This window comes from Hemitrygon akajei, chromosome 19 (genome assembly GCF_048418815.1).
Source record: "Hemitrygon akajei chromosome 19, sHemAka1.3, whole genome shotgun sequence".
In the NCBI taxonomy this organism is placed as follows: domain Eukaryota; kingdom Metazoa; phylum Chordata; class Chondrichthyes; order Myliobatiformes; family Dasyatidae; genus Hemitrygon; species Hemitrygon akajei.
In genome coordinates this window covers 74901590-74914430 of record NC_133142.1, presented here as the reverse complement: position 1 = coordinate 74914430, position 12841 = coordinate 74901590, and the positions used below count along the sequence as shown (strand labels likewise).

General features: G+C 39.7%; 1 protein-coding gene across 4 annotated transcripts in view; it reads right to left on the bottom strand.

Annotated features, from left to right (window-relative positions):
* The window catches only part of LOC140742079 (interferon-related developmental regulator 1-like), a 39547-nt gene that overhangs the window by 23003 nt on the left and 3703 nt on the right, over window positions 1–12841 (bottom strand). For all 4 annotated transcript variants that reach the window (XM_073072900.1, XM_073072901.1, XM_073072899.1 and 1 more), the window contains 4 exons: window positions 6682–6792; window positions 5561–5645; window positions 5340–5464; window positions 1445–1602 (listed from right to left, as the gene is read on the bottom strand). In XM_073072900.1, the coding sequence (XP_072929001.1) occupies window positions 1445–1602; window positions 5340–5464; window positions 5561–5645; window positions 6682–6792 (479 nt within the window). The remainder of the gene's footprint in view (window positions 1–1444; window positions 1603–5339; window positions 5465–5560; window positions 5646–6681; window positions 6793–12841) is intronic.

Here is a 12841-nt window from a genome sequence, read left to right as displayed (position 1 = left end):
GCTATGCTACCATTGCTTTATATTAAAGGAATCAGAGAGTAAGAGGTCAATACAGGAATATAATGAATGGTCTACTCCTGCATCTTTTTCTGAAGGGATAGAAACTCAGAAGGGACATAAAAGGATGATGTACCATTACCTTGACAGTCTATTGTATTCTATTTCTAGCACCAAATAAAATCTTCATACGTTTAGCACCATGAAATGTATTATTAGCAGAGACTGGTACTGATTTTTCTCTGTACATGCCTTCATTGAAGATATAGATGGAACCAGAGTTTTGTCAGATGGTTTATAAAAGTTGTTATAGCTGGGCAGGGAAGGGTTTGTGCAGTTAAGTTCCCATCACCTACTAAATGCTCCAATGGCACGTGTCTCAAATAGCCTCTGATAATCAAGTCCAGCTCTGGTCTTCACGTGTGGCTTAGCAACTAAGCCAGGTGGAACTGTTTCTACTGACAGGAGATGGGGCAAAAACAGGCTACTGTCACCTTAAAACCAGTTGCTTTGGGCAGACAGGGCTCCGTAGCCATGATTGACAGCTCATCTAGAAGGAAAACTCTGATCTCAAAGCTCCAACTGCCTTGCAGCTATGCCCATTCATGAGAGAAGCTTTGGGAGTAAACCCCACGGAAAAACGTGGAGCTGCATTTAAAGCAGTCCTACGTTGAGTTCAATGCTGACTGGCAACTCCTGTGCTGCTGCTGGTGTGAAACTGTCATTGCTCTGGATTCATGTGCTGTGTACAGAGGAGGACCCTGCTGCAGGGGCATGTCTTCTTCATGCTCTGGCTTGTGTATCACGTCCACCCAACCAAAGGCCTTGGAATCTCAGACAATGTGCTTTTGTACCTTAAGCATTTACAGTTTTGACCCATTTGTTTCAGCTACAGTAATTTATGTGTTTTAATGCATTTCATTGGATATTTAATGTAAACACTAGCTTATTGATTCTTTTGTTTAAAACGAAATAATCGTAGATGTTGGACTTCCAGAAAAAATAAAACAGAAAATCTGGGAACCACTCTGCCTTTGATTTTGCTTCTTTAGTTTGCACACAACTGTAAGCAAGGGACAAGCTCCTAGTATTGACTCCTGACTCCCAGCAACCCCAATAATAAACTGTAAAAGATGAATTTTTGGCTCCATCTGGCCCAAAAGCTCCAAAAATAAAGGCATCTCTGAATTTGGGCAAAACTACACCTTAAAGGAAACTGCAACAGAATGAGTTACCTTACAAATATCTGCTTTGTGCCTACATTATATTGCACAACAGGTAACCCATCCAAAGTATGACGCGTATCTGTCCTTGAAGATGTTTTTTTTGTCATTTAGGTATCAATTTAACATTTGACTCCCCATAAACTCCATTAAGTGTTTATTATTTTGACCTAATAAATTCAATGAAGCCTTGCACATGCATTACTTGAAATTAGAATACTTACGTTGTGTTTGGCAGCTAGGTTAGCTGATTTGTCACAAACGATATTAATTAAAATAGATTTCAGGGTTTTGAAAACATCCTCTGCCTCTTTGCACGGTCCTAGCTGAATACACAATAGGGTTGCGACAACAGCTGCAAGTGCTTGTTCTTCACCCTTGCCTTGTGAGAGAAATGTTAAAAAAAAATTGAAGTTGCTTTATTAGATTCGTCTCCTCTGGACTTAAAAGTTTTCATGTTTGCCCAAACATCCTCTTATTTCATTCGTCCTGAACCCTATCTTTTAACAGTTCTTTAAAATAACACACACAAAAAACCGGAGGAACTCAGCAGGTCAGGCAGCATCTATAGAAATAAATTAATAGTTGACGTTTTAGGCTGAGACCCTTCTACAGGACTGAAAAGGAAAGGAGGAAACGATAGGATAAAAAGATGGGGTGAGGGGAAGAAGGGTAGCTAAAGGTGATAGGTGAAGCCACATAGGTTGGAAAGATAAAGGGCTGGAGAGAATGGACCATAGGAGAAAGGGAAGGAGGTGATAGACAGGTGAGATGAGGAAAAAAGGCCAGAGTGGAGAATAGAAGATGGGAGGGATTTATTTTTAAACCAGAAGGAGAAATCAATGTTTATACCACCAGGTTGGAGGTTAACCAGACAAAATATGAAGTGTCACTCACCCATGCTGAAGGTGGCCTATCTTGGCGCAAGAAGAGCATGGACCAACACATCAGAAGGGGCATGGGAATCAGAAATTGGAGTTAAAATGTTAGGCCATTGGGAAGTTGCTTACAATTTTTTTCTTTCCATAGCTTTGAACAAGCACAATGGTGGTGCAGCAATTGGCATTGTTGTCTTACGTTAAAAGGATGTGGGTTCTATCTAACCTTGAGTGCAACCCATGTGGAGCTTGAACGTTCACTCATAACCAAGAGATTTCCACTGTGTTCACTGGTTTCCTCCCACATCCCAAAGTAGTACTGGTAGATTAAGTGGCCAAAAACTAAAGTGGCAATGGGCACGTGAGAAAGAATAAGTTGCAGGGGTATATGGACCATAGAAACATAGAAAATAGGTGCAGGAGTAGGCCATTCGAGCCTGCACTGCCATTCAGTATGATCATGGCTGATCATCCAACTCAGAACCCTGTACCTGCTTTCTCTCCATACCCCCTGATCCCTTTAGCCACAAGGGCCATATCTAACTTCCTCTTAAATATAGCCAATGAACCGGCCTCAACTGTTTACTGTGGCAGAGAATTCCACAGATTCACCACTCTCTGTGCGAAGAAGTTTTTCCTCATCTCGGTCCTAAAAGGCTTCCCCTTTATCCTTAAACTGTGACCCCTCGTTCCGGACTTCCCCAACATCGGAAACAACCTTCCTGCATCTAGCCTGTCCAATTCCTTTAGAATTTTATACGTTTCAATAAGATCCCCCCTCAATCTTCTAAATTCCAGTGAGTATAAGCCTAGTCGATCTAGTCTTTCTTCATATGAAAGTCCTGCCATCCCAGGAATCAATCTGGTGAACCTTCTCTGTACTCCCTCTATGGCAAGAATGTCTTTCCTCAGATTAGAGGACCAAAACTGCACACAATATTCTAAGTGCGGTCTCACCAAGGCCTTGTACAACTGCAGTAGAACCTCCCTGCTCCTGTACTCAAATCCTTTTGCTATGAATGCCAGATGAACTGCACCCTAGGGTTCTGAAGGAGAAAGTGATAGAGATTGTGGAGGCATTAGTAATGATCTTTCAAAAATTATTGGACTCTGGACTGGAAAATTGCAAACATCCTTAGAAAGGAGTAGGCTCCTTTCTACTTTTACTCTTTAAGAAAGGAGGACGGCAGCAGAATAGAAATTATATACAGTTAGCCTGACCTCAGCGATTGGGAAAATGTTGGAGTCAATTGTTAAGGATGAGGGTATGGAGTACTTGTGGACACAGGACAAGATAGGCCAAAGTCAGCATGGTTTCCTTTAGGGAAAATCTTGCCTGACGAACCTGTTGGAATTCTTTGAGGAGATTACACGTAGGATAGATAAAGGGAATGCAGTGGATGTTGTATACTTGCACTTTCAAAATTTCTTTGACAAGATGCCACACATGAGGCGGCTTACCAAGTTAAGAGCCCATGGTATTACAGGAAAGTTACTGGCATAGGTAGAGCATTGGTTGATTGGTAGGAGGCAGCAAGTGGGAATAAAAGGATCCTTTTCTGGTTGGCTGCCAGTGACTAGTCGTGTTCCATGGGGGTCGGTGTTGGGACCGCTTCTTTTCATACTGTACCTCAATGATTTAGAGGATGGAATAGATAGATGGCTTTATCGCCAAGTTTGCAGATGATACAAAGATTGGTGGAGGGACAAGTAGTCATGAGGAAATAGTTAGGCTGCAGAAGGACTTAAACAGATTAGGAGAACAGGCAAGAGAGTAGCAAATGAAATGCTATGTTGGAAAATGCATTGTCATGCACTTTAGTAGTAGAAATAAATATGCAGACTATTTTCTAAACGTGGAGAAAAACAAAAATCTGAGATGCAAAGGAAATTGGGAGTCCTTGTACAGAACACCCTGAAGGTTAACTTGCCAGTAAAGTTGGTGGTGAGGAAGGCAAATACAATGTTAGAACTCATTTCAAGAGGTCTAGAACACAAGAGCAGGGATATTACACTGAAGCTTTATAAGGCACTGGTGAGGCCTCACCTTGAGTACTGTGAACAGTTTGGGGTCCTCATTTAAGAAAAGATGTGCTGGTATTGGAGAGGGCTCAGAGGAGATTCACAAGGATGATTTTGGGAAAAGAGAAACATTTGATAGCTCTGTACTTAGTGGAATTTAAATGGATGAGAGGGGATCTCATTGAAACCTTTCCAGTGTTGAAAGGCTTAGACAGAATAAATATGAAAAGGATGTTTTCCATGGTGGGCACATCCTCAGTATAGAGGGGTGTCCATTTAAAACAGAGATGAGGAGAAATTTCTTTCTCCAGAGGGTGGTGAATTTGTGGAATTTATTACCACAGGCAGCTGTGGAGGCCAGGTCGTTGTGTGTATTTAAGGCAGAGCATAATAGGTTCTTGACTGGATATGGCATCAAAGGTAATTGGAAAAGGCCGGGGAGTGGGGCTGAGGAGGAGGGAAAAATAAGGATCAGCCATGACTGAATGGTGGAGCAGACTCAATGAGCCAAATGTCCTAATTCTATTCCTAAGTCTTATGGTGGTCTTGTATGGAAATGAGGGGAAAATAGTTCTAATAGGATTGCTCTGTGAGAGCCAGAATGGACCCAATGGGAAATTGGTTCCTATATCATAATAAGGAAACAAGCCCAAAAACATTCATAACCAGTAAGCTACAACATCCAATTTTTAAAAAAATCATCAGTCCAAACTACTACCACTATTTTTTCTCTCCACAAATCCAATTTGACTTACATTTGTTTATTTATTTATTTACTTACTAAGAAACAGCACAGGATAGGCCCTTCAAGCCACACCACCTAGCAACCGTTAATTTAACTTTAGCTTACTCATGGGACAGCTTACAATGACCAATTAACCTACTAACTGATATGTATTTGGAGAAGCTGGAGAAATCCCACGCATTCCATGGCAAGGACACACAGATTCCTTATAGATGTCAGAACTGAACTTCCGACGCTGGACTGTAATAGCGTTACATTACCATGCCGCCCACAGCCGCAGCATTTTGTGGTTTTATTTTAAGGTACATTTCAGTTCAATGGAAAAAAAGGATCAACCCAATCACTGAAGGTGAAACTTTGGAGTATAATACAGGACTGATTCTGATCATTATAAGCAATGGAAATAAGGAACAAACAGCCACTTACTTAAGCTGAGGTCACTGTAACCTCAATTCAGATTAAAGGTGTACATACCCTTTTTAAAGCAACGTTCCAAACAATCAGTGATAGTGACTCTCCTTTCCACTAAAAAGTCCGATAGGATTTTGGAAGAGAATGCCAGCCTGAGACTTTCAAGGGCATTTTGTCTTGTTTTAGCACTGAAAACAAAAAAGATCAAAGTAACAATAATAAAATTCTATACCACAGGATTCTAACAACTACGTAATCCTAAATATAACTGTGGTGTTCCTTACCTTTTGTCCATTGTATTATCAATACATTCCTTCAACTTATCCTCTGCTTCCTCCTGAGCCATCTGCACATTAATGGCTTCATTTCCTAAAAGCAAAGAAAGCAAACCTGACCGTTTATTACCTTACCCTTACCCATTTAGAAATTCTTAGGAAGACTGCAGGAACAGCACAAGAGCAGAAAAAATATTTTAAACTATACATAAACTGCTGAGGGAAACAATCTGGATCAATAACTTTCAAACATTTTATTCAGGTGTCACACTTTAAACAAATTGCTCACCCAAACAATTCAATAACCTTAACAAGCCGTATAACAGCTACAAAATCTGTGAGATGAAGGCCCTCAATAGAGGGAGGGTCTAATTAGCAACAGGAGAAAGGAAAATAAAGTCAAGCAGAGTTGTGGTAAGAGAAGTTACAATCAGAGGATAGCATCAGGTGTGAATTGCATGACCCGACAATGAATTGGTTAGGCAATTCTATTCCTAGCACTGAGTCCCAATATCCAATTTATTAGGGCACACAAGTATTACACTTTAGGGACTTTAGACATTCTCCAAAAGGCACAGGGTGGTGGGAGGGAGAGTAGAGCTTCCCTAAAGGATTTTTACTACAAATTGAGAAAAAATGTAAATCCTATTCCAAACAACTATTATGACAAGGAGGAACCAATGAAAAATGGAATGAAGTTTGAAGTACCAACTTCAGACTGAGAAGTAACTCTTAAGATTGTAGTCTACAAGATGGTTCAATGCAAATGATCAACTTACTAAACCTATCCTTTTCTCTCTTAACCAAGCTGTACTAGTACATGACCTTAAGAAAAATATAAAAGAAAAATATCCATTTAGTCTTGCCAGCAAAATGATACATCTAAGCTGACACAATGTGAATTTCATCATCATAAGTACCTACTAAGTGGTATATAGTAAGCCCAAATAGTCAACCAGTAAAGAAACCCCATTCACTCCCACATTTCTTAATCAAAATCCTGCAATACGCATTGTTGGATATATATCTATAAATAACACACACGCACACACATTCCCAACAGACCATTAGTACCAGGTTCCACAACACTTCTAACCATCTGATAGATCAGAAATACAGTTCATTCATACCTTCCTCAGGAACACTGGCAGTCTCACTGGTACTGCTGTAATGACTGAGTACTTCACTGGCAAGATCATCATCACTGGCCTGAGTCTCCCCTTTAGCTCCATTTCGTCCTCCTGCAAAATACAATGAGCAATGATTTTTATATTGAGGTCGTACAGCAGCAGTGCCACATCAAACATGCACCTCTGCTTTGTGTATCACAACAAAACCTACTTCTATGCCAACCATAGATGATTCTTCTACAATTTATTACAAGCAACACACACAAAACGTTGAAGGAACTCAGCAGGTCAGGCATCTGTGGAAAGGAATAAGCAGCTGACATTTTGGGCCAAGACCCTTCATCAAAAGTTCATTCTTTTCCATAGATGCTGCCTGACCTGCAGAGCTCCTTGAGCATTTTGTTTGATGTTTTGGATTTATAGCATCTGCAGATTTTCTAGCATTTGCAATTTATTACATGTCGACTATGTTTGGATGTTTGCGATAAACACACAAAATGCTGTAAAATGTAGAATACTACAAACCCAGTTCACTGATTTATTGGTGAGATCAACTGCAGGGGAGCATTATGGCCTCAGCTGTGGTGTGGACTAGGCCTCATGCCGGTGGTTTGCCTATTGTAGCCGTCCTGCAGAGGAGATGCCAGAGGCACTGTGGTGGATCGATGGCAGGCTCTGCTGGTCAGTGCTGCCCTTCAGTGGTCGCTCAGTGGAGACGAGGTGGATTGCACGTGTGTGTGTTCATCTGCTGACTTTGTTGTTGCTGAAAATCATCCTTACACTATCAACCTTCAGGATATGTCACTCATGGACTTGGGCTATTTTGTATGATTATGTTTACTGCTATCTTAGATGGGCTGTATGTGCCTTGTGCTGTGCGTATCTGTTGATACTGGGTTTTGAACCTTGGTCCTGGAGGAACGCTGTTTCATTTGGCTGTATTCATGAGTACAAAATGTATAGTTGAATGATAAGTAAACTTGAACTTTAATACATTCTAAAATATATGCTCCATTATATGCCAGATGATAAAAATAAATTTAATTAAAACCATTCATAAATGATTGGCACTTAATGACTGATTACTCATGATAGAAGTGGAATGAACTTAGGTCAACTGTTTGCCTTCTGATTTTTACTCTCTAGCTCACGTCCCTGAGTGACATTTCCTGCAGATTGATAGTGTAAGGATGATTGTTGGCAAGAACAAGCTCTCTGCAGTCAGCAGATGAACACACACACACACACTCGCGCGCGCAATCCACCTTGTCCCACTGAGCAACCACTGCTGCTGTTTCAATACATTCCTTACAATGGCTCCAAAGGACTGAAGGCACACTGCAAGGAAACCAGCCCATCAGGTCAACATTAAATATCAAACAAACATTTACACTAACCATTCTCCCAATTTTCTCATCAACTGTCTGATTTTACCACTCATCTACACAATGGGGACAATTTATTGAATTTAATTGATTTAGCAAACTCTGTATCTTTGGCATATGGGAGTAGATCCACAAAGTCACAGTGAGAACTCATAAAATTAGATAGTGGTGGTGGTCAGGATTGAACCAGGATCACCGCAGCTGTGTTGCAGCAGCTCCTCACACAACTGCCTCACTCTAAGTACATGTAATCTCAGAAAATCCAAGCTTTGGAAACCCCAATAACTTGGCATCTAGTTCAACAGGTCATGCTTTCTTTGCTCCTTTGAAAGACCCACCTGGGCTCAGAATCCTGTACTCACATGGCCCATGCACTCAAACGTTTACCAGGGCCTCATTTCCCCAAACGTCCACTAAACTTACTAGGTTAGAAATGGAAATGTGTTGAGGTGTTAATAACATCCAATGGTTTGGAAAGTCTGCCAGTCAGCACTACTGAGTTCAAGCTACAAGATTCCAGATTGTCTAATGTAATTTCTTGTACACAAGTGTAAGGAAAATTAAATAACTGTTACTCCAAATCTGATGCAGCACAAAAAAGGAAAACAATAATGATAATAAAAAGATATACAATAAACATATCAGACAGCTTATATACATCGATTTATTGTATGTCCATAAAGTGGTGCTAGGCTGTGCATAAGGTGACTAACGGGAAATAAAGTAGTGGTGGAGTTAGTAGGTGGAGGTGTTATAAGTTTTAATGCTTGTGGAAATTAATTGTTTTTGAGTCTGGTGATCCCAGTGTGGATACTACATAGCCTCGTCCCTGATGCGAGTGGGACAAATGGTCCATGAGAATGGCTGGGATCCTTCATGATGTTACTGGCCCTTATCTGGTACCTTTCTGTATATATAGCTATGATGGCGTTGGCTGGTGCCAGTGATGTGTTGGACAATTTTGACTACCCATTGTACAGGCTTCCTGTCTGCTGCAGTCCTGTTTTCATACCAAACAGTGATGTAGCTTGTTAGGATGGTCTCCACTGTACATCAGCAGAATGTAAAATTCCTAAACAAGCCAGGCTTACTGCAGTACTTGGTCACATCCCTTGTTCAGCCAATATGTAACATGCAGTAATTTAATCAATACAAAGTGTGAAAAGGAAGGGGGATAATGCTTTTCCACCATTAATTAACTGCCCTTGAATAATTTGTGAATTTTCAAACGCAAGGTTTCAGAACTGATTCCAAGAAGTTGCCTGTCATCCAAGTTAAAACAACTGGCCTATTATTACTCAGTTTATACTTTTGTTAGATAGCAGTCCTCTTACTATAAAAAATAGAAAGATGCCATCATATTATCACAGGACACCTAACCTCTAACTTGCTCTTGTAACCACAGCATTTGTGACTGTTCTAGTTGAGGTCTGGATTAACAGAACCCCAGGATATTGGTTATGTTAATATCTCCTCCAGTTTGAAAAAAAATTGGTCTTTCCTCTTCACAAAATGGCATAATTAGGCATCGACAATTTCTGATTTCCGTGGTTACCTTCCACTTACAAGTGGAGGCATTCCTTGTGAGTGAAGAAGATTCATGTGTGCTAGAGAGAGGAACTGAATACAATTATCAGGGTGCCACAGGTTATAGCAGTTTAATTCCATTTTGGAATGTACACTCTATCAATTGCTGGACTGACAGGTACATTTGATCAGTAAAGGTAGAAATAGTTACATGACACCCACCTACAAAACTTGTGCCCAAAAATATCATATTGTTTAAATGTTTTGCTGCAACAGAGTATTTATTTAGTGATACAGCATGAAGTAACACTGCCTCAGCAACCCCCGACAAACCTGATACCCTAACCTAATCACAGGACAATATACAATGACTTACCTGGTACATCTTTGGACTGTGGGAGGAAACCAGAGGACCAGGAGAAAACCCATGGAATCCACAGAGCGAACTTCTTACAGATTGGCACTGGAATTGAACTCCACACTGCGGAATACCCCGAGCTGCAACAGTGTTGCGCTAACTGCTATGCTACCGCAGCACCCAAATGTAGTATACATAGTACACACCAATGCAAACTACATTAGTAAAACAAGAAATTTATCTTTTTTTTTGTAAAACTTTCCAACATTAAGCTCCCTGGGATTAAAATCGTTAATGTGCATTCTAGAAGTAAACGGAAATGAATTTGGATCATCTCAACAAATTTGGCAACAAGTCAAAATTGGAGCAGCTGGTCCATAAAAAGTATTCAAACAAAATTTGGGGGTATCAGTTCAGGAATATTACTAATAGCCGTGCAGGTAAAGTTCCAAACAAGTCCCATCTTCAAGATTTAATATCACAGACAACACACTAATAGTCCTGTCCTCAAGAAAAACTCAACAGCTTGGGGAAAAAATAATAAACCTTTGCATATTCCTGTCTACTGAACCATTCCATGCATATAAACAACTTGCATTTCTAAAGGACAGAAAAAAATCTATATTACATGCTAAGTGGGGAATGAGAGGGAGATGTGAAGAACCTTAACAGTATAGAAGCTAAAAATAAAATACCATATTGGCAAGCATTTGTGGACATTGTGCACAAGAAAATAGCACAAGGTTTTTTTTTGCAGGGACAAACATGCAAGATTACTTTGTAACCATGCAAATTAATTAAAAGAAGAATCCTTTACAGAACTGAACAAGTATCTCCCGTCAGTTATCAGGCTTTTGAACCAGAGGGGATAACTTCATTTGCTATGTCACTAAACTGTTTCCACAACATATCGACTCACTTTTAAGGTCTCTTCATCTCATGTTCTTGATATTTATTGCTTGCTTGCTTATTTATCTATTTATTTATTTATTATTTCTTTTTCTTCCCTTTTCAATTTGTTGCTTTTCACACATTGATTTCTCTGTCCCATTGGATGCAGTCTTTCATTGATTCTATTGGGTTTCTTGTATTTACTGTGAATGCCCACAAAAAATGAATCAGGGATGCATAAAGTAACATACATGTGCTTTGATAATAAATTTATTTTGAGCTTTAATAAAATTGTTTGATTCTTAAATTGTAAAATCAGTAAGATAAATTTATATTTATCAATTTTCCATAAATGTTTCAATGATCAATACAAATAAACTTCTGGGGTTCTGACTTGGAGAGATGCATAACATACTGACAGGAGGGATTTGGCTGTAAAATTGGGGGAAAGCTGATTTCAATAGCTTAAGACAGGATCAAAGTAGATTGGAAGCAGCTGTGGGGGTGATAACCAGCTTCTGACAAGGCGACAAGGGAAGCTTTTAAAAGTTAAATAGTAAAAAATCTCAAGAAAGCAGGTAGGAGGGAAAAAGGGAGATATAAAAGGGACTTGATCAATAGAATATAAAAATACTTAATAAATGATTTAGAAGGTAGTTAGGGAGAAAGCAGGTACCCTCAGGAACCAAAAGGTAAGTCTACGTGCAGAGCCAGGGAAAAATGTGTGGTTTCCTGAATGTTTTGCATCAGTATTCAGTAGGGAAAAAGATGGAGATGATGGAATGTTAGAGAAGATATATGCCACAATCTGGAAAATGTAAGATGTAAAGAGCAAGTGTTGAAGGCGCATTTTAAGGTGGACAAATCCTGAGGGCCTGATAAAATCTATCCCAGTGTGCTGTGGGAAGCAATGGAGGAGATCACATCACTTTTATCCACAGCCAAGAAAACAGAAGGCTGGAGGGCAGCAAATATTGTTCCCATGTCCGAGAAGCTCAGCAAGGAAATTACAGGCCAGTGAGCCTTATATCTGTAGTATAACTACTGAGGGGGAAATTAAAAAATTGTTTTTACAATCACTTGGAAAAGCAGGACTGATTACGGAGAGTCATAATGCTTTTGTGCATCAGAAGTCTGACCAAGTTAATTTTTATTTGAGGTTACTAAGAAAACTGATGATAGCAAGGTGATAGATATGTTACACTTGGACTTTAACAAGACTCTACACATTTGTCTAATCTAGAAAGTTAAAACACGTGGCATCTAAGGCGTTTTAGCAAACATGATCCAAAATAGTGATACAGGCAGAGGTTAGTGCTGTGGGGAGGGCCTTATTAACTGACAGGAGTACATAATCAGTGCTATAACACATGGTTAGTGCTGAGACTATATATATGTGATGAAAATGCTTGTTATCTGATTAGCAAGAATGGCTGCCCAAGGACACACCAGCTGAGCAGAGGCTAGTGGGATTTAATTCAGCTAAATGTTAAGTAATGCATTTTGAGCTATTTAATACTAGTCAGACATTTACAGTAAATGGCAGGAACCTTAAAAGTTTTAATAGATAGGGATATTGGAGTGCAAGTTCATAGCTCCCTGAAAATAGTGACTCAGGTAGATAAGGAAGTAACAAAATTATTTAGCTTGCTTACCTTCATATGCATGAGTAACAAGTACAAGAATTGGAATGCTAAACTGTACAAGATACTGGTTAGGCCATAGTTACAATTTTGTGTGCAACTCTGGTCATCACACTTTACAAAGGCTGTGTTTTACCTGAATGTTGCCTGCAGCGAAGGGGTTTAGTTATAAAGAAATTAGAGAAGCTGGGACAATTCTTACTGGAGTGCAGGGTGGTGGAGCAACCTTACAGGGGTGCATAAATAATGGGGGATAAAGAGAGTAGTCACATTCTCTTTCCTCGGATGGGGGGGGGGGGTCTAAAACTAGACGACATTGTTTATTGTGAGAATGCAAATATTTAAGGGAGCTCCAA